A 26,672-nucleotide genomic window follows, 5' to 3' on the forward strand; every position below is an offset into this window, starting at 1 on the left:
GTGATTTGTCTAAACATACTTCATCTCCTTCCCCTCTTAATTTTTTTCTGACATTTCTTTGTAATTACTAGGCTTAGTAATATATTTCTCTATGTAACTTATATTTTTATTTTAAACGAATTACTTGAATTTTTTATGGCATTACATCTTGAAAATTATGTGATATTATCTATTTCAGTTTATAATATTATAGGCTCTGTTATATTGTTTACAGTAATTAGTTCTGGTTGACTGGAAAAGAAAACCTGGAGACCTTAAATATACCAGAGGAATAAATAAATAAATAAATAAATAAATAAATAAATAAATAAATAAATAAATAAATAAATAAATAAATAAATAATTAAATAAATAAATAATAACCCATACGATTAAATATATAAATAGTGAAATAAGTAAGTAAATAAATAATTAAATATGAACAAATAAATAATGACCTGAGGATCGATCGTGATATATTTTATTAGTCATCTCATAAGCAAGTGGATAGTTTTTTAAATTAAAAACACTCATCCTGTGGTTAACTATCATGGTTTCTTAAACTATGAAGACAAGTATCGGGATGAAGCCTGAAAGAAGTGAGTCACAGACCTGCATATTTTCCCAAATAAATTACGGCATTGTCCAAATTAAAACCTTTTCAAACCGCAGACTTGGATTTTTCAAGTCGTTTTCGGTACTCAGTGCGTGCTTATTTGGTCGTAAGTCGCCCAATGCAGGTCTCGGAACCCGTGTCTAGCGAACACTGCGACAACTCTTCTCACCGCGAACTCTGCTAAGACTTTAAACATGTTCTGCGACTGTATACTGTTGCTGTTCAGTTGTGTAGATGACCGGCTTGCGACATTTCTCTCTTCATCTGGTAGCTATAAGGTTACGTTAATTTTCGTCTTTTCTCTTAAAAATGTTTTAAGATCCTTAAAAGCAGTGGAAAAACTGAGGAAAACAAGTGACCAATGGAGTTCACATGGATTCTTCATTAGAGCTCCAAATTAATTTGCAAAGATGGGCGATCGCATGATATTTAACTGATTTTCTTCTCTTTCCGCCCATCCATCCACCTACAAACTTACCCATCTATCTGCCTACATACCTGCCTGCATCTGTCTACGCAGATTACATCGCTATCATAACATTGCTCATGTAGAAGTGTTTATTCGACGATGCCAATAAGCATCATTATCCTTCCTAATTCCATTTCAGTATAACCAGAGCCTTCTTCAGTTACAAGCCGGAGCCATACGTCGGCAACACTGTAATTAACTGTCAGCCGGAGGCCGACCATACAGTACACGTGTTTGTGCTCATGCCGATTTTCAATGTAAATTTATGTTACAATATAAGTGTGTGTCGATGGAATTTTGTTCGCGGTCGTACCAAACGTTCATTATTGATGTATTATAAACTATGTGCGTGTTGGAAATAAAATCAAGACAATGAATGAAAAAAAAAATGGTTTCAGTCTTTGGAAATTTTTACGGTTAGTGTTTACAAAGTAAATATAAAATATTGTATGAACTACATTTTAATAGTCTTACTGTGGTTTGTGATGTATCAGAATTCTAGCCAAATTGTTGGGTCTCGCCTGCTATATCAATAAAGTTACGCCGTTGATTTTCAAGTTCATTGTAAACTGCTGTTTTGTGATCCCATAAAATAAGTTGCAGTTTTGAAGATTCGGATCTATCTATAATTTGTAGATGCATACACTCACTTTGTTGGTTTTCAAGGTGTATTTATTAATATTATTCCTTTTGCAATAAATCAGTTATAAACACGTTTCTTTTCACTTCGTATTTACAGGATTTAAAGTTCACTAAGTTTACGCTAATTGGCACATACTTAATAGATAATGAGTGTATTGTTACATGTTATGTTGAAGGTATTTTTCTTAATTTTTTCATAGATCTTTATACTTGGCCTTGACCTATTTAAAATTATATTTTGAAAAATGTATAACAAATAATTTAGGATAACAGTATTGTTATGATGACTGGCGAGGTTCAAACTAAAATTGGCTTCCTGGGTATCGGAAATATTTATTGAAAAGCACGACAGATCACATGGAATTAAAATGTAGGCCTATATGATATTCTAGACCTTTCACGTCAGAGGTGAAACAACATAAAGCGACAAAACATTGTCAATTTAATACCCACATAATGGTTAATTGATTTGAATAGGGTATTGCGAAAGTACGTCGTTATTTTATTTATTTTTGGTAGAAGTAACATTTCTTTAAGTACTTATTTATTTTCCCTAGTACCATCAATTGAAAACACGTATGATTTTAATTTTTTTGAAGTTGTAAGTGGCTTTATGCAAGTACTTACGCGGTATTCTGAAATACAAATAAAATACCATTTCGGATTCCGTAATAAATTACATACATCAATACGCTGAATCTTGATCATGTGCACTTAGTTTTGTATCAATTAATGTCGAAAATGTACATGTGACAACGAAATCAAAGCACTAAAACGTCAAACGTCATGCCTTTATTTCGCCTCCGCCCGCCTCCACTCTGCGTTGTCAAACCTAACCATGCTCCGGCTTTTAATTAAAGAAGGCTCTGGTATAACCAACGAGTTGTATCTAACTCGTTGGGTATAACCCACCAAACGCCTTAAACGTGGTTACGAGGAAATTTGTGTACGATATTTCTTTTCGTATATGATCACATTGAAGATAGTAAAACTCTGACGTCATCAATCTCAACACTATAACATCGCCTCACAACTGCTGAGCATCGATTTCGCAGTGCAGGCGAGATCAAATTACGAGGCGGTTCCGAAGCAAGTGAAGTTGATTATTCAGCAGTTCAGGTAGTGTAATATTATACTGTATGTTTCTTGAACAGTAGTAATCATTGTTCGGTGATCAGGGTTTTGTCGTAGAGGGAGGAATCGTTTGAAACTGCAGAATGTATGTAAGGAGGCACGATTGTTGATATTTAGTTTGCAGTCACAAGATGCCTGTGATGGATCATGAACTTTAACTTTGACGAAAAAAATAAGTTGATTAGAATCTTTTCTGGCTGACGGACTGATTTAGTAACTAATATAATCCTTGCCTCTCTCGTTGCTGTCTCGTATTTAATTTCTTCAAACACTTGTTTTTCGTAAGCTAAGTTGTATACTATTTCTGGCTTAAAATTTTCTCTCTCTTTAATTCGTTTTCGCGATGACGTAACCTACAAAGTTTTCAGTTAGAATTGAATTCTGCATTTAATATGTATTGAAAAATCGAAGCGTTATTCTTAACAATGACATTATGAAAATGTCATTTCTCGATTTTAGCTTACTGTTTTCACTCAGTGTATTGAAATATTACACGAGCTAAACATCTGGCGTCACATAATCATGATAATCGCGTGATAACATCGGGGTAACGTAACTCCGCCTTCCAGGCACCCCAACCTCAGAAATGTCGAAAATGCAATTTAATGTAATTGGGAAAAAAATATTTACATTAATTTAAATAATTTTATTATGGATGCAAAATACTATACTTGTCCAAATTTGTATTACGTAATTTCTGTATTTTTCAGGAATATTCCTTGCTATCAATTACAAAATCATTCAAGAGTCTAACAATTGAAGAATGTGATCCCAAGAAGCGTTCAGTCCATTTTTATGAAAGGACTGGGCTAGTTTTTTATTCACCAGTCTATGGACTGAACGAGTTTTCAAGTGACATGCACAATAACACAACTTTTAGACAAAGATTGGCGTTCTTTTGGAAGAAAACTGGCTTAAAATATAAAATCACATATATACAGTATATATATATATATACAGTATATATATATATATATATATATATATATATATATATATATATATGGCCAAATTGACTGAGCGAGTTTTGGAATCACGCTCTTCAATTAAACATGACATAACTAACTCGGATGCATTCGTATTTGTATTAAGTTTTTGCTTCATTGTGTCAACTAATATTTATGTAATCCTGGCATTTGACAATTTTTCCTTTACATCCTTACAAATATCACGGGCCTGAGTTGGAGTTTACGAAAATTGGTTAAATGTTAAGGCTCATTCACAATGAAAATTAAACATAACGTAAGCATTAACTTAAGAATATAAACGTTACGGTAAAATCAATATCATTCACGACGGGAACATAAACATAACAGCAAACATACTTGGTAACCATGGAAACATAACAACGACGCCATTTCCTCATATTCTGTCCTATACTTCAGCGCTCCACGATTGTGTTCTGTTTGCAAATCACGTAAGTATAAGCATGAAACTTTCATGTTAACGTCTTACGGTAATGTTTATGTCAATGCTTATGTGAATCATTGTGAATGATCCCATTTGGTAGCCTGGACGCAAACTTCTGTGTTTATGTTACGGTTATGTTTAATTTTCATTGTGAATGGGCCTTTAGTCATTGTGTTCATCAGGAAACCTTGTCTATAATAAAATATTACGCAACAGTTTCATGTTCGTCTTACTTCTGTAAGAAATGCCATCATTTGTTTACGGTGTCGAGGATATTTCTCATTTACTGATTACGTAGATTTTCTTATTTGTATAAATAATTGGCCTACAGTATCAGTGTCCCCATCCTTCCTCTTAGATGTTGTTGGGCATGTGACCTCGCAAGGCTGAGATATCCTTATCTGTAGTTAATGGTTTCTTTACAATTTAAATGTTGACAAAATTATTTTTGGTCTTCTGCCTCATCTGTTGCAGTTAAATGTGAGCCAGGGTTGTATATGAACAGAGTGTGAAGCCTTATGATAAAGTTTAATTGTCATGCATGTTTAGTTATGGTACAAATGTGTCCATTTCTAAGTCTTCGTGCAGTTGAATAATTTTTGTCTCATTCACTTCCCTCAAAATGTTAAATGTTATGTTTTATTTAACGACGCTCGCAACTGCAGAGGTTATATCAGCGTCGCCGGATGTGCCGGAATTTTGTCCCGCAGGAGTTCTTTTACATGCCAGTAAATCTACTGACATGAGCCTCCTTCCCTCAATAATACATAGAAATTTATTTGTGGAATTCTGAAGATGTTCATTTGGATGCTTGGTAAAAATCTGCAACAATCTCTGTTATTTTATTACTTATGTATGGCTGCCATGTTAGTCGATAATGTAATGTTACTCCTAAATATTTGACTGTTAATGTACATAGAATCAGTGTTGTAGCTGGACAATGTTTTTATTTCTTCTGTACTTAACATTTCATGAAAATTGCTGTTTGACTTAGTGCTTATGTTTGTCTGAAATTAGCATTGTACCTCTTGGCATTAAGTGTAATGAATACACGAGAAATTTTATGTTACGAACGTTTGTCTACGTAATTTGTTGGGGCTCATCTTTATAGCCCAAGCTGTATATACAGAGCGTTCGCCTACGAGTGAGGCCAGGAAAGCGGCATGTACTGATAAGCCGCTTTGTGCGCGCAGTTGTTGAGACACGCTCGACAATCAAGGACATCAAGGTCGACAAGTTGTCAGTTGTGAGCCAGATGTTGCAGTATTTAACACGTACAGTGCAGTTTCTTGACATAGTTGCTTAAATATTCAGCGTTGTGTAAAATTTGTTAACAATGCAAAACGCAAAATTCACGCTTGAACAGAGTTCTTATGTACTGTATAATGCATAAGTGAAAACAGAGTTATGTAGAGAGGTGCGTAGGCAATTTGAAGTGAAATATCCGGGTGCTCCAATTCAGGGTAGAGAAACTGTTAGACGTCTTGTTAACAAATGAAGGACTACAGGGTCGATAAATGCTACAATTCCTAAGCGAAAACGAAGAGTATTGACGGGAGAAAAAATTGATGAAATGAGTGCATCATTTACACGCTCTCCTAATAAATCTCTAAGACGTGTTTCACAGGAAGTTAGTGTTTCAAAAACATCAGTCTTTATTACTGCTAAACTTTTAAAATTAAAACCTTACAGAGTACAGTAAGCGGAAGCTTACGGATAGACGATTCCCGCAAGCGACACCGCAGGCAGGCCGCTTTCCTGGCCCCATCCGTACGCGAACGCTCTGTATATATATATATATATATATATATATATATATATATATATATATATATATATAGTGTTTATTGCATATTCCCTCCCCCCCATTCGATTGGAACGTGCCGTAATCTCTTCCATGAAATGTAGGTTACTAAATTCAGCTATTTGAACTGGTGGATTCGCTTCAATGATTAATTGAGGGGATCCGGGCAAGAAAGTGCCAAGCCACATTTTTACACTTTTGAGATAATGCAAGTTGAATGTTTGATCAAATCCTCAAATCACAGAAATCACAGAAAAAGTTAAATTTTGATTCTATAGATATACAGTAATTAATTTCCCTGATTACATTTTTAATGAAAATATGTAATATATTACACACATTTTTTTTTTATTTTATATTACAAATTTATATTTTAATGTATAATGTATACTGTTCTGTGGCTTGACACTGTCTTGGTCAAAAGAATTACTAATTATATTATAGTGTGAAGTTTTATTGACATTAGAAATGTTATGTTGAACTATTACCATTTTTAAGACAAACAAACTTGATATCAATTTCGTTACTTCTCAAAATACAAACAGTAACCTGAAATATAGGGTATTTCAAAAGTCAGTTAAAATATTAAACCCCTATAAATATTATAATATTTGAGATAGGGAAAAAACAAAAACATCAAAGTGTGGGCAAACAACGGGGTTTACAAAACATTGGGAAGATGTCCGCTGTTCTCTTGTTCAGCGTACAGCATTCTGACTGTGACACCATGCACAGCATTTTGCAGATAATGTCTTGGAATATTGGTAATTTCTTGCGAGATGACATCTTTAGGGTTGTTGGATGTGTTAGGAAAACTCGTTCTTTAAGGTAACCCCACAACCAAAAGTCGGCCGGATTGAAATCTGGAGATCGCGGAGGCCACATTGTTGTATTGTATTTATTCATTCCCTGTACAATCTATTACAGATTATAGGTTCGTCATTAGATACAAACACAAAATACAAACGCAAAAAGTACACACACAGACACACACATACACACAAATAAGATTTCTAGGATGAATTTAATTTTAACGCTCTTAAGTTTTCAAAAAATAGTAAAACTACCAAAAGACACAATAAATAACAAGATATATAATACATTTTCCGTTTACAAGACATTAAATAAATAAATTAACAAAGATTCGGTAAAAACAAGATAGTCCTACATTATTATTAATATTTTTTGGACAAAAAAATTATGTGCAACAGTAATGAAGGTAGGTAAAGTAATCACTATTATATATCCTGGTTTTATACAGTGTAATGTAAATTCACCTGTCAAAATTAATTATATTTCCAAAAAAAAAAAAAAAAAGTCGAATTGGCCATGTTGTGAGAGCCCCCTATCGGATTTCCACTGGTGATGATATTGTGCTGATATTCTGCCAACAGAAACTTTATGTTATATATTTAATCACTAATAGTTTATATATATATATATATATATATATATATATATATATATATATATATATATATAGACACACACACACACACACACACACACACAAGAGTAGCACTAAAGAACACAACACGATAATAATTCTTATACGCTAAGTTTTCTTCAATGACTTGCTCGTAAGAAGTAACGTCAAGAAACATGTCCTTTCACCAGCAGTGTCTATCGAAGTATAGAGAGATAATATTAAGAGGGTATATGAAGTACTGAACTGTCGGAAAGATGTCGGGGGAATGAAAAATGTATAATAGTGATATATGTATATATCGCAAATTGGCAAAGGAAATTTCTATTCCTTTTATCTTATTGATTTCCTATGTAAAATTACTCCAATCGAACAACTTTCACAGTGTGTGTATTTTATAAATATTTTACTTGTCGAAGTACCCTATAGTAGAAAGAAACAAAATAATCTCCAGTCAAAAATATACGTAGCCTATAATACAAATTTATTCCAGGGCGTTAAATTCATCTATGTTCCACAGATTTTTGAGAATTATACTGGAAATACTGACAGCAATGAAATTGTTCTTTGTGCAGGCATGTCCATCTCTGCAGTGCAGGCTCGGGCGGGTGTTCCCGCCCCTCTTCAGTTGCTGCTGCTACAGGTGTTCAATCTAGCCATACAGAATATCACGAATTCGACGGTCGGGAGTCAAAGGGGATTAATCCCAGCACTCCTGGACACAAATGCTACTAACCACGCGCAGTTGATTGCAATAGAGTCTCTCTTAGATAAGAAATCAGAGGAACAGAACAATGTGATAGAGAAACATTTGAATATTCTTGACAAGAGAATCGTTGAGCAGGATGCTCTATTTTCGAAGAGAATAAATAATTTTAAGGAATTTGTGGAAAGAAAATTGCAGGAAGGGAACGACCTGATAGAGAAAAGATCCCAGAAGCACGATGAATTCGTAGCAAATATTGTTAAGAATTACAATGAAATTCTGGAGAAGAAACTGGAAGGCCAGAAAAGCTTCTTGGAGAAGAGGTTTGACGAACAGGACAAGAAACTTGGTGATCAGGACAGATATTTGAACAAAAAATTTGTAGATTATAACGATTTCCTGCAGAAAAAACTCCAGGAACAAAATAGTTTTATGGAGGAAAAGTTGAAGTATCACACCAGTGAACAAAGGGAGACGGGACATAAGATATTAGACCAATTAGACAAGATGGAAGACTGTCAGGGCAAGAATTGTTACGGGAAGGATTCTCTGAGTGGTTTTCGAAAGGTGAGTTTGCATAGTTGAGTACATAATATTCCTATTTCGTGTCATATTTTTTCAGAATATTCTCTCTTTGTATCAAGTTTTATTCATCAAGCATAAGCCTAAATTTTTACCAATACCTTTCGACTCAATAGTGCTTCTCTTAACTGAACTATCACTAATCACTTACCTGCTTACCTCATAATCCGGTCGAGATGGATTCCGCCAAGTTGGTGACCAGGGGATGCACTGTTGGCTCTCGTGCATTCCTTTTCGAACATTTATCGTGTTATCACTAACCACACCTTTCCGTACTCTTCATTTTATCCCTGCATTTCTCACCGTCGACCACCATTGCATGCGCAACGCCACCACTTTCAGTCGTTTTCACTTTTCAATTCCCCCTGTTTAGTTTTTGCCAACTCCGCCTAAATGACGGGATATGTTAAGAAGCCTTTCTAGGCTTCATTATTCTTTCTCTTCTAGTTATTTATATCCAGTAGTAAATTAAGCTTTCTAGGCTTATAACTCACTTCTCAGCAGCGGGGACTTTTCCTATTTCCGTGGTTCTGTCCCACAGATTCGAGCGCGACTTCCGAATTGTGTGACCCGACAGAGCGCCCAGCAACTAAGCGATAGTGGACCTTTTATACTGCCCCTATATGCAAGTCCAGATACGGAACCCGGACCAATGGTCATGTACACTAACGTAGAGACCCATATGAGAGACCGGGGCGATTTAGGCACCCCTGTGACCGACTCTGCTCGCCAGAGTGGATATATCACTCTGACGTTTTGCCGCTAACAAATGGATGTCGTGATGTAACCAGTCACAAGCCCCCTGAGGCTGGACGGACTCGAATTATTCGGCTTATGTACGAGCGAGCGTTTTAGGAGTCAGGATATGGTAGCTGGGTAGTCCTGGGATTGTTCCATGTATAATGAGGAGTCACGGGCATAAAGTTGCAGCTCGCGGCTAGTGCAGAATTTGCCGTTAGGCTAAGTGTGTAATGCTTAGTTTGAAAGGTAATTTACGTCAGGGGTCTACCTGTTACGGTCTAACATATTTTACCGCATTTCAGAAAATATGACCGTTTTCGTCGTCAATACGCCATTCGGCTGATTCTGCGTGACGATCTTCGAAATTATTTTAATTGTGCAAATTCAGTTCTGATGTTTCTATTCAGTACAGGACTTGACAAGTTCATTTACTTTTTAATGGTCCGTTGTTGCTTACCTTCGGCACACTTTACATTCGGAGGTTACTTTTGTTGTTTTATACTTGTTTTACTGACATTTCGGACTTTTACCTACGAATGTTTTATATAACTTTATTGTTTAGAAATCTCCAGATAATTTATTTGTTGTGATAATTTTTTTTATTATTTTTTGTTTCTTTTTAAACACTGTCCATGCTCTAAGAATTGTTTATTTTTATGATATTTTACTAATGGCCTTTATTCGTAAACTTATTGTGTGCTTCTTTTTATGTGACAACGCTTTAAGTTCGTGTTGGCAATCTTGTTATGGTATTGATTTTTTTTTTTAATTTTAGATAGGGGTGCAAATTGCGATAGCCGCTTTTTAAACCACACTAACGAACTTATGGTGTAATAAAACTGAAAGATCAAGTTGGAGGTGTATGTCTGTAGCCTTGGTTGACAATAACCTAAGAAATTGTAGTCGTACATGAAACCCGATCTTCTAAAGCGGAGTTGTGCGTCAAACCAGTTACTTCTTCATGTAAAGCATAAATCACTCCAAAGCTAAACAGCTGTAACACATATTTCCGTGCATTAAAATATTAAAATAAAACAAATGAAATGGTCATCAGATTTTTTTATACTTCGTTACCCTTAATACAGTATTTTGTATATCTGAATTCTCTTTTAATTGGAAAATATTTGAAACGTCAAAATCTATTTAATATCCATATACGTCACTGTATCGGACACTATTTCAGAGGTCAAAAGCTGCTACTATATTGAATTGTACTTACTTACTTACTTACTTACAAATGGCTTTTAAGGAACCCGAAGGTTCATTGTCGCTCTCACATAAGCCCGTCAGCGGTCCCTATCATGTGCAAGATTAATCCAGTCTCTATCATCATACCCCACCTCCCTCAAATCCATTTTAATATTTTCTTCCCACCTACGTCTCGGCCTCCCTAAAGGTCTTTTTCCCTCCGGTCTCCCAACTAACACTCTGTATGCATTTCTGGATGCGCCCATACGTGCTACATGCCCTGCCCATCTCAAACGTCTGGATTTAATGTTCCTAATTATATATATTATTTTAATGTACCGAAGTACATATGATATTTCCATGATTTAATTCTTCGTTCCATTACTCTTTCATCGTTCCTAATTATGTCAGGTGAAGAATACAATGCGTGCAGTTCTGTGTTGTGTAACTTTCTCCATTCTCCTGTAACTTCATCCCGCTTAGCCCCAAATATTTTCCTAAGCACCTTATTCTCAAACACCCTTAACCTATGTTCCTCTCTCAGAGTGAGAGTCCAAGTTTCACAACCATACAGAACAACCGGTAATATAACTGTTTTATAAATTCTAACTTTTAGATTTTTGGACAGCAGACTGGATGATAAGAGCTTCTCAACCGAATAATAACACGCATTTCCCATATTTATTCTACGTTTAATTTCCTCCCAAGTGTCATTTATATTTGTTACTGTTGCTCCAAGATATTTGAATTTTTCCACCTCTTCGAAGGATAAATCTCCAATTTTTATATTTCCATTTCGTACAATATTCTGGTCACGAGACATACTCATATACTTCGTCTTTTCGGGATTTACTTCCAAACCGATCGCTTTACTTGCTTCAAGTAAAATTTCCGCGTTTTCCCTAATCGTTTGTGTATTTTCTCCTAACATATTCACCCGTTCAATTCCAAACCCTGCCGGTCGACCTGGTTGGCGAGTTGGTATAGCGCTGGCCTTCTATGCCCAAGGTTGCGGGTTCGATCCCGGGCCAGGTCGATGACATTTAAGTGTGCTTAAATGCGACAGGCTTATGTCAGTAGATTTACTGGCATGTAAAAGAACTCCTGCGGGACAAAATTCCGGCACATCCGGCGACGCTGATATAACCTCTGCAGTTGCGAGCGTCGTTAAATAATACATAACATTTAACATCCAAACCCTGCCTGTTATCCTGAACTTTCCTAATGGCATATTCTAGAGCGAAGTTAAAAAGTAAAGGTGATAGTGCATCTCCCTGCTTTAGCCGGCAGTGAATTGGAAAAGCATCAGATAGAAACTGACCTATACGGACTCTGCTGTATGTTTCACTGAGACACATTTTAATTAATCGAACTAGTTTCTTGGGAATACCAAATTCAATGAGAATATCATATAATACTTCCCTCTTAGAAAATAGGCCCATCTTGGTCAAACTGGCAAACAGGATAATTAAAGAGAAGATCATGTATAGTAAGAAATCATTGAAAGACTCGAGCATTAGTATAGATGAAGATTTTGAATACGAGATGAGGTGTAGAAGGAGTGTCTTAGTGCCATTTATGAAAGCAGCTAGACAAAATGGACATTACGCTAAATTAATCAAGGATAAATTGAAAATTAATGGAGAGTTATTCGATGTCGAATTTTGTTTAGAAAACTTAAATGCACCGTCAAATGAAGAGAACATTGATGAAAGAAAAAGATTAGAGATAAAGGAGAAAGTAAGAGAAATTGTAAATAATAGCGGAATGAATAGAAAAGGTAAAGTTGCGGAAGGCAAGAGGGCAGCGACACAGGAGATTGCGATAGAAGGATGTCGGAGAAAATCAGCATTATCATCAGATTCCATTCAGGCGATGAACTCGAAGGCAGCGGCTGCATCATCAAGTAGACGAGCAGGAATGACGTCACCCCAGGGCCAAGTCGGCAAAACTAGCAAAGCATCAAATAGCAACAGAGTTGGAGACCTTGGAGTTAGAAGGCAGAAGGGGGGAGAGAAGAATGCTGAACCATCGAAAGAAGAGAGTAGTGATCGAGGAAATGAAATAAGTGCGAGGAATAGAAGGGGAAATATTGAGAGTGCAAATCGTACTAGGAGTTCGAAACGAGGGGACAATAGAGAAGAAAAAGCTGTTTATAATCTCAGAAAGTGGTGTATTAGTGGGTTCAAATAATAGCTAGTGTAAGTTATGTAATGGATAATTCAAATTGAACTGCGACATTTTTTCAGGGTTATTGAATAATAGTTTTGTTCTAATATGGTTATAAATAAAGTGTAACAAATGTGCTAGGCTGCGAGCGCGAATGTGTAGTATAAGAAGTGTTTAGTCAGTGTATTTAATAATAGGGTGAATTTTTAGGGTAATAGTCAACGAGGGTTAGGGTTCTACATTAAATACGTAAGGTTAAATGTATTATGTTATTTACAAGACGGCAGTATTTAGTTAGTTATGAGAAAAGGGGAATGAAGTTGAATGTAGGAATAGGACAAGAAATGAATATTAAGTGAAAGTGAAAGGAACATGAACAGGCTTCAAGGGTCACATCACGGCTTTGTTAAAATTGTAAATAGTGTAAGTAAGGAAATGCTGACCCGAATACAGAAATGTGAAGGGCGAGCGGGACCGAGTATATTGAGAAATATACCATATACCATATACCATACTTCCCTCTTAACCGAGTCATATGCCTTTTTGAAATCTATGAATAACTGATGCACTGTTGAAAACTGCTACTATTGCCACTACTTCTGTTGTTACAGGAACTCGCTGCTCTCAGTAAGTCTGAGAGGGAACGACGTCTACTTGAGGCATCGAAGAGCGGCAATGTCACCCTGGTGAGGGGTTTGCTACAGGTGGGCACAGATTTGTCAGTCACGGATGGAAACACAAGGACTCCCCTTCATTTAGCAGCGGATTATCAGAATGCGGGTGTAGTTCGAGTATTGTTGGATAATGGAGCTCCCGTCGATGGCAGAGCTGCAAAGTGGAACGCCACTGCAATGCACTATGGCTGCGATTCCCCGGATGTCTTGTACTTACTCCTGGACCGCGGTGCACCTTTGGAGCCAAGAACAGTCTCTGGTGACACACCTCTTCACTGGGCCGCATGGAATAACCGCCTGGAAGGGGCGCAGGCTCTAGTGTCAAAAGGGGCAAACACCCAGGCAAAAACCAATGGTGGAGAAACGCCACTAGACGTAGCGAAACGGAAAGGGAACCAGGCTCTGGTGGACTTTCTGTCGCAGGTGCAACAATAAGAAACACATATGGGACTACAATTGCAATGCGGATGTGATTCCGCGACCCTTGTCACCTATTCAAATGCTCAACTAATACAAAGTCTGTTGTTCTAGTACGCACTACTCAGAACTATTAATGTCTGAAGAATGCGGACGAACAAGGATGTAAGTTACGTTCAAGTTGTTCCGAGAGAACTGCCTTTGAAGGCATGACACTAAAATATCAGCCGTTTGACCCAGGTGCAAAACGTTGACCCTTATTCGACTGCACGTTCGTATTAAGCAGGCTTAGGATCCGGGAAACTTTAGCAACCAATGTACGCTAAACTTGACTATAGAGTTCCTTGAACATAGCAGACTGACATACTGTGAACGCCGTCTATGTGCTGCGGTATATTCTACTGTTATTAGTACAATCTAGTGACGGTGGAAAATTAAATAGGATACATACCTCACAAGTTTTCATGTCCCTCGTCGACGTTGACGGCGTTAGCGTTGCAATGAACAACCATGTACATACTTGTAACAAGATCGAAGAAACTGTTCACTATGAATTGAAAATGCACTGTGATGGCCTGAGTTCGTTTCGTAGGCAGAGACGGAAGAATATGTACCTCTGACCATGAACCGGATTGTACACTAATGCACAGGTAAACAAACCTCAACACGCCATCTCACTCCATCTGTACTCAGTTTCACTGCAACTTCACTTCATTCTTAAGTTGTCTCGGATTATTCTAAGCCTGGTAATAAGTTTTCAGGTTGAATGTATAATGATGGGAGTAATAGTAACAATTTTCATTTCAATACTGTTTACCTTTATTATGTTCAAAGGAACTCTAAACGATTATGGTGTTGTAGTACACTAATATATATATATATATATATATATATATATATATATATATATATATATATATATATATACAGGGACATCATTTTATTTTTACTTCAATTTTTATTGTACCTGAGTTTTGGAATGTACTTCACTCCCATCCCTTCTACTAGTAAACTTCCAACCGTTCACGACACAGAGCCGAGGGCGCGTAAGCAGTACTGAGTTACTGAGTATAGTACGTTTCAGAAATATGTTCGCGTTTTCCAGTGACGAAAGAACTTTCAATATTGAATCATATTTTCATACGGGTACTGTCGTCCGTTTCCCTATGTCGCATCCCGGTTTCCCCCACCTGCTTCTGTTCGCCCCTTTGTAAAGTCTAGTAGCTGGGCTATCTTAGCTCTTTTCTGAAAACATTAATTTCTGTTAGGAATTGGACGTCTACGTAATATTATTCAAGTGTTTAAAATAACTTAAATAAAAGGGCCTCCTTAAGTAATTAACTGTCACGTGATCCCCCCCTTTCTACAACCCTGCGACAAAACCACTTGAACGGACAGTAGATAGCATTTCTGAGTGATTTTATCTTTTCGGATCGGGCAGAAGTGAAGATTGAATTTACAGTACCTAAGGTACTCTTATATAGAGCAGGTACAGAATTATTTCAACATGAGTTACTCGTACGAAGAACGAAACTGGTAATTGAAATTAGGTACAATAGTCTATAGTGCGATAATATGGACAAAAGAACTGAAGCCTGTATCGAAATGAACGGCCACCATTTTCTAAAATATGTTTAAATATCCATATTATAATTATTTTTCAATTTAACTTCATTCTCTATATAGTACGCTAATGTGCTGTAACAGTACAATATACACTGCATAATTAATACTTCCGAATGGATAGCTCAATTCGTGTGTAAAACACTAAGTGTTAATACAGTACTGTATTTTGATTAAACAAAAACCTAATCAAAATTATCAAACTCAAAATTGCGATATTTCCTAGTTTACATAAATGGATGAACTACTTTTCTTCCCTCCTATACCTAGTAAAGTGATTTGTATTTTACGCCAGTATCATCGAACTCCGTCGTGGAAAGGGTAGCAAACGGTGTTTCCTGTTTCAATCGTTAATAGAAAGGTATAGCCAGGTTAATATTAAAAATGTTAGTAAAAATAAAATGATGTCCCTGTATATATATATATATATATATATATATATATATATGTATATATAGATTAATTAATTAATTAAAATAACTACTACACCAAAATATAACAAGTTAAAGAAAATAATATGTGTTATGTCTTATTGATACGGTTTATATCACTTTCTTAGAGTGAAACATTATTGGCATTGTGTTATGTTCAGATGCGTAATCTAGAAGGATTATCCCCTTCAGTCTTGCCTCTCCTGAGTTTAAAATAAAATATAGTAATTGCGTAGCAGGTAGTAATAAAGAGAAAATGTGTGAACTGTATTTTAAATATTAAAATATTCCACTTTTATAAATGCTTAAGAAATAAAAGACGAGATTAATAACTTTGCTCAACTGAAACCAGGGCTTTACTCTTTGCTACATTAATTGTTGCTTGTTTCACCATAATAAACAGAAGGAAATTCTTTGATGGGCGATCATAAGAGTACAAGTTACAGGAGAGTAAAAAAACTGTTTAACATCGTACATGATTTTGAAGCTACTGTTATGTGCATCAGAGAATGCGGCGTTCTACAGCAGGTTTTGACTTATTCTCTTTTTACCAGACATAGATATCGAGCTGATGATGACAAAACTGTACATATCTCAATTTCACCAAAAATTGACTTTTACTCTTATGATCGTCCATCAAAGAATTATTACGGTTAATTGAAATACAAATTTCTTTACCATCAAATTCTGGGCGTATATTTATTCGCACCTACATAATAATATCACAGTCTAGTATATACAGTCACGAAGTTTAATACTTACTAAATATGCAAACCTAAACAGTTGAAATATGCGTCCATAGATAGTTGCTCACCACTAGGATCGCTACTATCGCCTCATCACAGACTCTTTCCCTAACAGACCATAAAATGTATTGTACTTTCGATATCGTGTTCTTTTGAAAAAATTAACGCCTTCCTTCCACTATTGAAATATGAAAAATATAAGGTTTATATATTATTTTCATAAAATATAAGTTATATCATATTCTATAAACTCATCTTCCTGGATCTTTCGGAAGAAGGATAACTTTAACATATTTTTCTTACAATTTATATAGTACTACAAACGTCTCCTTGTCCCATATTATTATTCAAATTATTGTATTTTAGCCATTTACATTTATTACAACCGATAACGAACATTTCACAGTTTACATAGCTTTTCACAAAAATGCGAAATACGGCACAGTCAATGCTTTTTCGAACTAGCCGTAATGTTTGTTCGGGTTTTCTATTTCAGTGTATGGAGCTCAGTTAAATATTATATTACAACTTTATTGCTTATCATTGCTAAGCTTTATTTAGTGTAATGTGTCCATAAGTTCCGTTTACTTCTTATTGCATAATATGTTGCAGAAATAATTACAAAACTCTGTTATTTTAATGTGAAGAGAATTTTACATATTATTAACATAATCTGTTCGCGTCAACATTTCAAGTTTGGAATGGAAGCTATTTTGAGGTTTAATAAGAAAGAATTTATATTGTGATTTCAGTTTAGGACATCTACAGTCCTTAATTTTAGACAAAACATTTACCATACTACTCCTATGAAATTAGTGTACGTACAATTGTGTTACTTCACCTCTTAGGTAGTAGATAAATACAATAATTCAGAAATCAATTGTAGTATTAAAATACAAATTGAATGTCCGGGGTATCATACATGGCATTACGCTTAATTATAATGTATGATTGCGAATTTAGAAATATAAGTTAAATATAGTAAACATAACCTATAACTTTCATATGAATGGCAAGGCATTGGAGATCACTAAATTTAGACAGAAAGGGGCAACTGGTACAGTAAACATAATCTATAATTTCAACATATCTAAATATCCGTGCGGTGCAATTGAAAATTATTGAATCGAGCATAAATGAATGTACAAGAATTTCGCAATATTTAATCGAAATAAAGGCAGGTATTACACATACGAACAACGTAATTTTCACACAATAAATAATGTTACATCTTAGCTCGCAAGTAAATTATGTCTGAAGTGTCTCATAATCATTGTTTTACATTTTATTAATGGAAGTACACTACATTTTAGAGAAACATATGTTACTGTTTATGCATTCCAACTAATTTATATGGTTGAAACGCCGCCCTTCGTGATCGGGTTAAGCGAGTTACATGGTCTGCCTTACGGCCTATATTAGATCACGATGGCTGTGGCACAGTCTATTGTTCCTAGTACTCACAGCGCTCCAAGCGGCTAGCAACTATCGCTAGATTTGCGAAAAAGTCACCCCAAGCTTCGTGACTGTATATTGTAGACTGTGATAATATTATAAGGCGTTCAGCGCACAAATAGCTCAACCCACAAAAAATGTGCGTATTGAGTTTATTGCTTTTGAGCTCATATTGTTCTCCTCAAAGTGTAGGCCTAACTCGGTCTAAACATCATTCCCTGTATTTACATGAGATTTCAGCACAAGTTTCGTTTGTGTATCGTATTTCGCGTAATGTTACAAAGATGTAAAGTTGAAATATAATTTTGTGTGTTGGGCCATTTGTGCGCTCAGCATCTAATATTAACAGCAAGCGCATGTAAATTACGTATCTTATAAGTAGAATAAGAACTAAGACTAGACCTATGTGCGGAAACTGTAAATGGAGCAAACTTCTGCGTTTACGTAAAAACAATACATTAGACCACATCAGACCTGTTAGTATTTAAAATAGTAGAAGTGTACTTAAGGAATTAACAAAAACAAATGAACTTAGAAAATATGTTCAGTGCATCTTATATCACGGATAAAAATATCCCAGTTTACAGTATAGAAAATAGTTCATTTTAAAGGAAGGTAGGAGAAAGTAGGACTACACGAGATATACCCTAATCCACACCTGTGGAGTAACGGTCAGCGCGTCTGGCCGCGAAACCAGGTGGCCCGGGTTCGAATCCCGGTCGGGGCAAGTTACCTGGTTGAGGTTTTTTCCGGGGTTTTCTCTCAACCCAATACGAGCAAATGCTGGATAACTTTCGGTGCTGGACCCCGGACTCATTTCACCGGCATTATCACCTTCATTTCATTCAGACGCTAAATAACCTAGATGTTGATACAGCGTCGTAAAATAACCCAATAAAAAAAAAGGGTATACCCTATAAAGTTTTTCCTAACAAATCTTGTCCCTATGCAATCAAAAATTGAAATGTCACTCCTGTTTCTGTTTATGTTTCCATCACTGCTACTCCAAGGTAATAGACATTTCTGTCTAAAGTGGAGTAACAGCGCGTCTAGCCGCGAAACCAGGTGACCCGGGTTCGATTCCCGGTCGGGGCAAGTTATCTGGTTTAGGTTTTTTCCGGGGTTTTTCCTCAACCCAATATGAGCAAATGCTGGGTAACTTTCGGTGTTGGACCCCGGACTCATTTCACCGGCATTATCACCTTCATCTCATTCAGACGCTAAATAACCTAAGCTGTTGATAAAGCGTCCTAAAACAACCTTTCTGTCTAAATAATCCATATTATCTACACTGCACAGTACACTTCTCAAAATAGATACGAAGTTATTCCCCATGTTTTTTACAATGTATGACTGTAACATAGACATGTAAATGAATATTTTAAAATAAAAAAAAATTGTGTTCTTAGATGCATTGCTCTTTGCAGACGACCAAGTTTTAATATCGTATCCAGTTCTCAAAACGGGGCACAGAGGGCTCTATTCCAATTAAATAATATAAGTAAACGTTTTAGCTTAAATATTTCAATTAACAAAACAAAAGTTTTAGCAATTAGGAGGAGCAGATACACTAAGAGCCAAAATTGTCTTGAAAGGAAAAATTATTGAACAGATAAATTGTTTCAGTTACCTTGAGTGCAATATTTCTTATATGAAGAATGAAGATACTCAAAATAAGATTAATAAATTCAGCTTTGTATGCGGTGTCATTAATAGATCCCTAAAAAATATTAGAAAAGAAACGAAAATTAAATTTTATAAGGCAGTGTGAATGTTGCTTTATGGGTCTGAATTTTGGATCCTGACTAAAAAAGAAAAAAGAATAGAAGCAGCAGAGATGAAGTTTCTGAGGTCTGTTGCAGGTTACACCTTACTGGATAGGAAAAGAAGTAAAAATATAAGGGGGGTACTAAGCATTTTTAAATTAATAGACAGAATAAAACAGTATACAGTAGAAACGATTGGAAACATATACAAAGAGTGGAACCAGACCGCATACCAAAACTGATGATGAACTATAACCCAATAGGTAAAAGAAATGTTGGTAGACCGAAAACAAGATGGGCTCAACAGTGTTAAAAAAATGAGACCAGAACGAGCCTTGTAAGGTTTAATCCATGATGCTGCTGCTGCTGCTGATGATGATGATGACGACGACGATGATGATGATGATGATGATGATTATTATTATTATTATTATTATTATTATTATTATTATTATTATTATTATATGGCAGATATATCTGCATGCATTGCATCCTTCACCTGACATAATTAGGAACATTAAATCCAGATGTTTGAGATGGGCAGGGCATGTAGCACGTATGGGCGAATCCAGAAATGCATATAGAGTGTTAGTTGGGAGGCCTGAGGGGAAAATACCTTTGGGGAGGCCGAGACGTAGATGGGAGGATAATATTAAAATGGATTTGAGGGAGGTGGGATATGATGGTAGAGACTGGATTAATCTTGCTCAGGATAGGGACCAATGGCGGGCTTATGTGAGGGCGGCAATGAACCTCCGGGTTCCTTAAAAGCCAGTAAGTAAGTAAGTAATATGGCAGATATATTTGGTATTAATTACGGGGCAGTGACACCATTTTGCTTTCCTCTTCAGACCGATTTCATGTCGAGAGTTTGTTTTCCATTTAAAGTTGTGTTCTCCTTCCCCTGACTAGGGATCGGAGTGATTTTATTGTGACTGATTTATTATGTTTGGTTGGTTATCCGTCTCTTGAGTGTAGGGGAGGGAAAGAAGTCTCTTTCTGTGATTGTTAAGCCACCTATTTGGGCAGATTCATTTATAATTAAACTGGCTGTTAGTAAGAATTATTCATAGTTTTGTTTTTTGTATTACCGCAAGACAACCTACACGTTATTCACCGTTTTGTTCCTTGCTTTCCTCAACATACATCTGATCTACGGATGGGTACAGGTATCAGTATCACCACACATCTGCACGTGAAAACATCTTTAAACAAAATAGTAATATCTACTCTTCTGCTCTTTAGAAGTCAAAATATTGTAGAAATGAATGAATAAGAGGGAAATGGAAAGAGGAACATTAAAAAGTACGCGAAAACGCGTCCTTACAAGGGAGATTGGGGCTGAGAAAAGTGAATATTTCAGCTCCAAGCCTGTTGGCCACTTGTGTGGCTCCGAATTTCGCTATTCCACTGAAGGAACTCTGGAAAATTTTGAAGGGGAAAACCGAAAATGGACGTAACCTAATAGCTACCATATAAGGAGGGAGAGAAGCATGACAGGAGCGTCTGGAAAAGAAACGCTGGAAGAAGCAAGCCTGCAAATTGAAAGGTACCGGTACCATACCGGTACTGTGTCCTTTCGCAATACAAGTAGAAGTCGAATAAATTCGCCCACGTATCAAGTGTAATATATAAAAGCCAAAGTATATATTTCTATTTTGAAGACGTCTGTTGAAAAAGAAAATTACGAAACTTCGTGGGCAAGAAATTAAATGAAAATGAAATTATAGTTCATTTAACGACGTTCGCAACTGCAGAAGTTATATCAGCGTCGCCAGTGTTCGAAATTTTGTCCCGCAGGAATTCTTTTACATGCCAGTAAATCCACTGACATAAGCCTGTCGCATTTAAATACACTTAAATGCCATCGACCTCGGCCGAGATCGAATCCGCACCCTAGAGTCGTGGGGAAGAGAATGTAAGTCATTTGTCTCAGCAACTTCGGAAAATCACAGGAAAAGTATAAGCAAGATGAGTTCTCACAGTGTAGGAGAACAGCCAATTACTGACTCTTTGCCTTTGTATAAATGTATTTTTATATTAATTGTAAAATTCTGTATGTCTGACGCTGGTTATACGTCACGTTACACTTTTTTTTAAGCTTGATTCACATTATACGGAACATCAACGTCACGGACCATCACTGTCACCGTCGCGTCCAATGCAAACTCATTCACACTTAACGGCAAGTGACCGTCAGTTTGCATGCGTCATCAAGAATAGAGAAGTAGTCATTGCTCTCAAACAATGTCGTAGCTCCTATGAGAGAGAATCAATTGCACTGTAATTTTTAGCATTCATATATAAATGTCTAAGGAAAGCATATAAAAAAATTGGAATCAAAATCTTTTATGGACAGTGAGAAAAAAAATACTAACTTCGAAGTCACCCGTTCAAAATAGGCATTGACATATCAAAAGTTGATAAGCGACAAACTTTTTTATTTTTCACGTTAGGTGTGGGTTCAAAGCGAGAGAAATGTTTAGATAGAATGGAAATTACTTTTAAAAGTGGCTGATATTCAAAACCTGTATCGGTTTGCGAGTTTAATGTGGGACTTTGCGTGGCGGACTTTCTTATGCAGAGCGACAACTTTTGTCTGTTAGAACTGCGGATTCTCATAGAAATCATCGCTCTGATTTCAAAATAATAATAATAATAATAACAATAATAATAATAATAATAATAATAATAATAATAATTTATCCTTCGAAGAGGTGGAAAAATTCAAATATCTTGGAACAACAGTAGCAAATATAAATGACACTCGGGAGGAAATTAGACTCAGAATAAATATGGGAAATACGTGTTATTATTCGGTTGAGAAGCTCTTATCATCCAGTCTGCTGTCCAAAAATCTGAAAGTTAGAATTTATAAAACAGTTATATTACCGGTTCTTCTGTATGGTTGTGAAACTTGGACTCTCACTCTGAGAGAGGAACATAGGTTAAGGATGTTTGAGAATAAGGTTCTTAGGAATATATTTGGGACTAAAAGGGATGAAGTTACAGGAGAATGGAGAAAGTTACACAACGCAGAACTGCACGCATTGTATTCTTCACCTGTCATGATTAGGAACATTAAATCCAGACGTTTGAGATGGCCAGGGTATGCAGCACGTATGGGCGAATCCAGAAATGCATATAGAGTGTTAGTTGGGAGGCCGGAGGGAAAAAGACCTTTGGGGAGGCCGAGACGTAGATGGGAGGATAATATTAAAATGGATTTGAGGGAGGTGGGATATGATGATAGAGATTGGATTAATCTTGCACAGGATAGGGACTGATGGCGGGCTTATGTGAGGGCGGTAATGAACCTGCGGGTTCCTTAAAAGCCATTTGTAGGTAAGTCATAATAATAATAATAATAATAATAATAATAATAATAATAATAATAATAATGACAGTAATACAATAATAAATTCTTTCTTTTCTTTTTTCTCAATTTCAATCAACATAGATGTTATTATATACTCTACTAAGAATATTTTAATTACATTTGAAAACTCACAATTAACTCGAAAACCTTAAGAAATGGAAATATTTTGAATACAAATTTCGTATCAGGGCGATAATTTCTATGAGAATCCGCAGTTCTAACAGATAAAAGTTGTCGCTCTGCATAAGAAATTCCGCCACGCAAAACTCCGCATTAAACTCGCCTTAACTCGCATACCGGTATAGGTTTTGAATATGAGCCACTTTTAAAAGTAATTCTCATTCTTTCTAAACATTTCTCTCGCTTTGACTCCCCATGTAACATGAAAAGTTTGTCGCTTATCACTTTTGAGAGTGTCAATGTCTATTTTGAACGGGTGACTTCGAAGTTAGTAATTTTTTTCTCGCTGTCTAAAAAAGATTTTGATTCCAAATTTTTTCTATGCTTTCCTTAGACATTTATATATGAATTCTAACAATTACAGTATAATTGATTGTCTCTCATAGGAGCTACGACATGTTAATGTGTAGGGTCGATTGCAGAAACAATATTTAGACAATGTTTAAGGTTAAACAACGCCTAAGTATGGCTGCCACGTTGCGAAGACAATGTTTAATAGTAGGTAAAGGTAAAGGTAAAGGTAAATGTATCGCCGTAGACGATGTCTAAAACCGATGTTTAGCAGTCGATGTTTAAACACCGTCTAGAACACTGTTTAACCTCAATCTCACACAAGGAACGAGTGTTTCAGTGTAAATTCAATGGAGCACGTTAATTATATTGGTGTGTTGAGAGGGTTCCGGAGATATTTATTTCTACTTCGACGGCCTGCTCTACGTCGCAATCTTTTGCTTGATCGTAGTAATCCTTTTGAGACATATGGAGACGCAAAATTTAAAGCAAGCTTTCGCTTTTCAAAGGAAACTGCAAGGGACCTGCTGCGAACACTGCAGCTTCTTTTGACGTTACGGTTCTTGGCAAGCGGTGCATTTTATGCTGTGAATGGTGATACTGTGAATGTCAGTGCATCGACCGTGTGCAGGACAATAGATCGTGTTCTGACTGCTATCAACAGTTTGAGGTTAAGAGTAATCAATTTCCCTGACGATGACGAACTCCCTTTCATTAAGAATGATTTCGCTGTCCTTTCCAGGTAAGCCGTAACTTATTATTATAACTCATTTCATGACTAACCTATATTCGTTAAGAACGTGATTATATTATTTATTTCGTTCTTTCTAGAGATAATTTCCCGGGAATAATAGGTGCCATTGACAGCACTCATATTAGAATAACCTGTCCCAATCGTGAGAGAGTTATTGTGTACATAAACCGGGAGGGATTCTATTCCATTAACTGCCACGTAAGTAACTACACGTGTTCCTAAAAAGTAATTTGTTGCCTCACCACTCATCCTAGTGACAATATTGCTACCAAAAATATCAATTTCCGTACATAGACGTTAGATGACAATATGATATAGAAACATTTTCATTTGATTGCAGGTGATATGTGACGCAAAGTTGAAAATCAGGAGCATTGTTGCTCGCTGGCCTGGCTCAACGCATGATAGTAGAATATTTCGGAATTCCACTATCAATGACCGCTTGGAAAGAGGAGCTATTAGAGGACATCTTTTAGGGGATTCTGGTTATGCATGCAAGAAATATTTACTTACGCCGATTCTGAACCCAAGAAATGCAGCTGACAGGCGTTATAATCGAGCTCATGTATTGGCCAGGAACGTAGTGCAAAGAACTTTTGGTGTATGGAAAAAGAGATTTACCTGCCTTGCATTTGGTTTGCGAACAAAGCTACAGAAAACTCTGAAAATCATCGTTGCGACCGCTGTGCTACATAACCTGGCTGTGCAGCACGGTGAACTTGACCTTGAAGGAGAGATACCAAATGATGACGTACCAGTTGATCCACCAGCAGATGATGACATGACATGGAACAGATGGCGTCAGCTAATAATCGATAATCATTTCACAAGATAGAATTACATGGCTACTCACAACTAAAAAAAAAAAAAAAAAAGAACACAGCACTTTATTGAATATTTATAGTAACATACTCGTACATATTTATCAGACACTTTAACTTGTGGTTGACTAATTCTGTGTGTGCCATTCAGGTAGTTCATACCCTTTCTTTAAAATCTCTTTTTCAACTAAATAAATTTCCAATAGCGCCTTCCTTTCTTGTAATTCTAACACCCGCAGCTGTTTAGCGTGAATTTCTCTCATCATTTCATCTGCCTCGTCCACTTCCTGGCTCCTCCTTTTATTGGACTTTACTCTGGAAATTCACAAAACATGGATTAAGTACAGAGAAAAAAAACGACTAATTTTTCCTGTTATGAAATACTGTACTATGCATCCAGTAGACACAACACAATTCACTACTGCTGATTGTTGCTTACCGTGGAGTTTGAGGTGAAGGATTCACGCCTGCGGTGTCGTTCAGTTCGGGTAAACATTCGGGTACGGGAACATCCAATGTCATTGTTTCTTCAATAGGAATCTGTTTTCACAGGGAACAAATAAAACGCACGTCATGCCATATATATTTTTTTACTATTATAAGACACCAAGAATATAGGATTGTTTATAGTATACATTTCACGTACCGGTATCTCTTCAGCATATCCTCCCTCATCGTCGTAGGGGTTTTCTAATGGTTCGGCGGAATCACCCAATACCGCTATTACGTTTTCTTCTATAGTTGTAATCGGGCTTCCTGGAGGTCCACCTCCTGTTCCTTTGTTGGTGTTTCTTTTTTTGTCCAAGCTGCATTTGGCTTGCAGTTTTAATCGACGCCATAGGCCTGTGAATATACCGGACGTAATTTAGCACACACCTGTTCACTTAACAGTTAATTTTTCGCATTTAAAGTTTATTTCTCACGTTTAAATATTTCACATTGAAAGGTGTAACTGTTATTTTTGTGAATAAAATAGCAAAATTACTTTTAACTTACCCATTAACGTATTTGTATCACGTGGCGGGTTCTGAGGAAAACTGCTGTTAAAAACATCTATTATTTTCCTCCACGCCGCCTTCTTCTTCTCCAAAGTTTCACTGTTGTAGGATTTATTTTCTACAACATCATAATTTCTTATTATGTTCGACAACACGGTCTTTTCTTCCTTAGAAAAGTTCGAAACACGTTTCTCCATTATGCCTGTTGTCGTGTTGTGAATCAGCTGATTTCCATTTGGCGCCCGCGTTAATGAAACGTTTCCATTGGCTC

The 26,672-nt window shown here is 36.3% G+C and overlaps 2 protein-coding genes across 5 annotated transcripts in view; one reads left to right on the forward strand and one right to left on the reverse strand.

Annotated features, from left to right (window-relative positions):
* The window catches only part of LOC138710249 (zinc finger protein ZFP2-like), a 59,574-nt gene extending 43,215 nt beyond the window's left edge, over nucleotides 1-16,359 (forward strand). For 2 of the 4 annotated variants that reach the window (XM_069840948.1, XM_069840949.1), the window contains exons 2-3: nucleotides 8,056-8,753; nucleotides 13,478-16,359. In XM_069840948.1, coding sequence (XP_069697049.1) covers nucleotides 8,058-8,753; nucleotides 13,478-13,975 — 1,194 coding nt within the window. In that variant the 5' untranslated portion in view covers nucleotides 8,056-8,057 and the 3' untranslated portion in view covers nucleotides 13,976-16,359. Of the gene's footprint in view, nucleotides 1-2,688; nucleotides 2,826-8,055; nucleotides 8,754-13,477 lie in introns of those variants that run through there. The other 2 variants (XM_069840947.1, XM_069840950.1) reach the window with 2 other exon arrangements.
* Nucleotides 16,360-25,531: 9,172 nt separating this feature from the next.
* Nucleotides 25,532-26,598, reverse strand: LOC138710259 (uncharacterized). The gene is made up of 4 exons (XM_069840982.1): nucleotides 26,400-26,598; nucleotides 26,050-26,246; nucleotides 25,843-25,943; nucleotides 25,532-25,718 (listed from the first exon to the last, which is right to left on the reverse strand). The coding sequence occupies exons 1-4, from the start codon at nucleotides 26,596-26,598 to the stop codon at nucleotides 25,532-25,534; spliced, it is 684 nt and encodes a 227-aa protein (XP_069697083.1).
* Between the last annotated feature and the right edge of the window lie 74 nt (nucleotides 26,599-26,672).

This window comes from Periplaneta americana, chromosome 12 (assembly GCF_040183065.1).
Source record: "Periplaneta americana isolate PAMFEO1 chromosome 12, P.americana_PAMFEO1_priV1, whole genome shotgun sequence".
In the NCBI taxonomy this organism is placed as follows: domain Eukaryota; kingdom Metazoa; phylum Arthropoda; class Insecta; order Blattodea; family Blattidae; genus Periplaneta; species Periplaneta americana.

Excerpts from the sequence above, each read along its gene's own strand:
- LOC138710259 (XM_069840982.1), bottom strand. The coding sequence starts at position 26,598 with ATGGAGAAACGTGTTTCGAACTTTTCTAAGGAAGAAAAGACCGTGTTG. Across the intron at positions 25,944-26,049 it reads GATATGCTGAAGAGATACCG|ATTCCTATTGAAGAAACAAT; the intron begins GTACGTGAAATG and ends CTGTGAAAACAG. Across the intron at positions 25,719-25,842 it reads CCTTCACCTCAAACTCCACG|AGTAAAGTCCAATAAAAGGA; the intron begins GTAAGCAACAAT and ends GTGAATTTCCAG.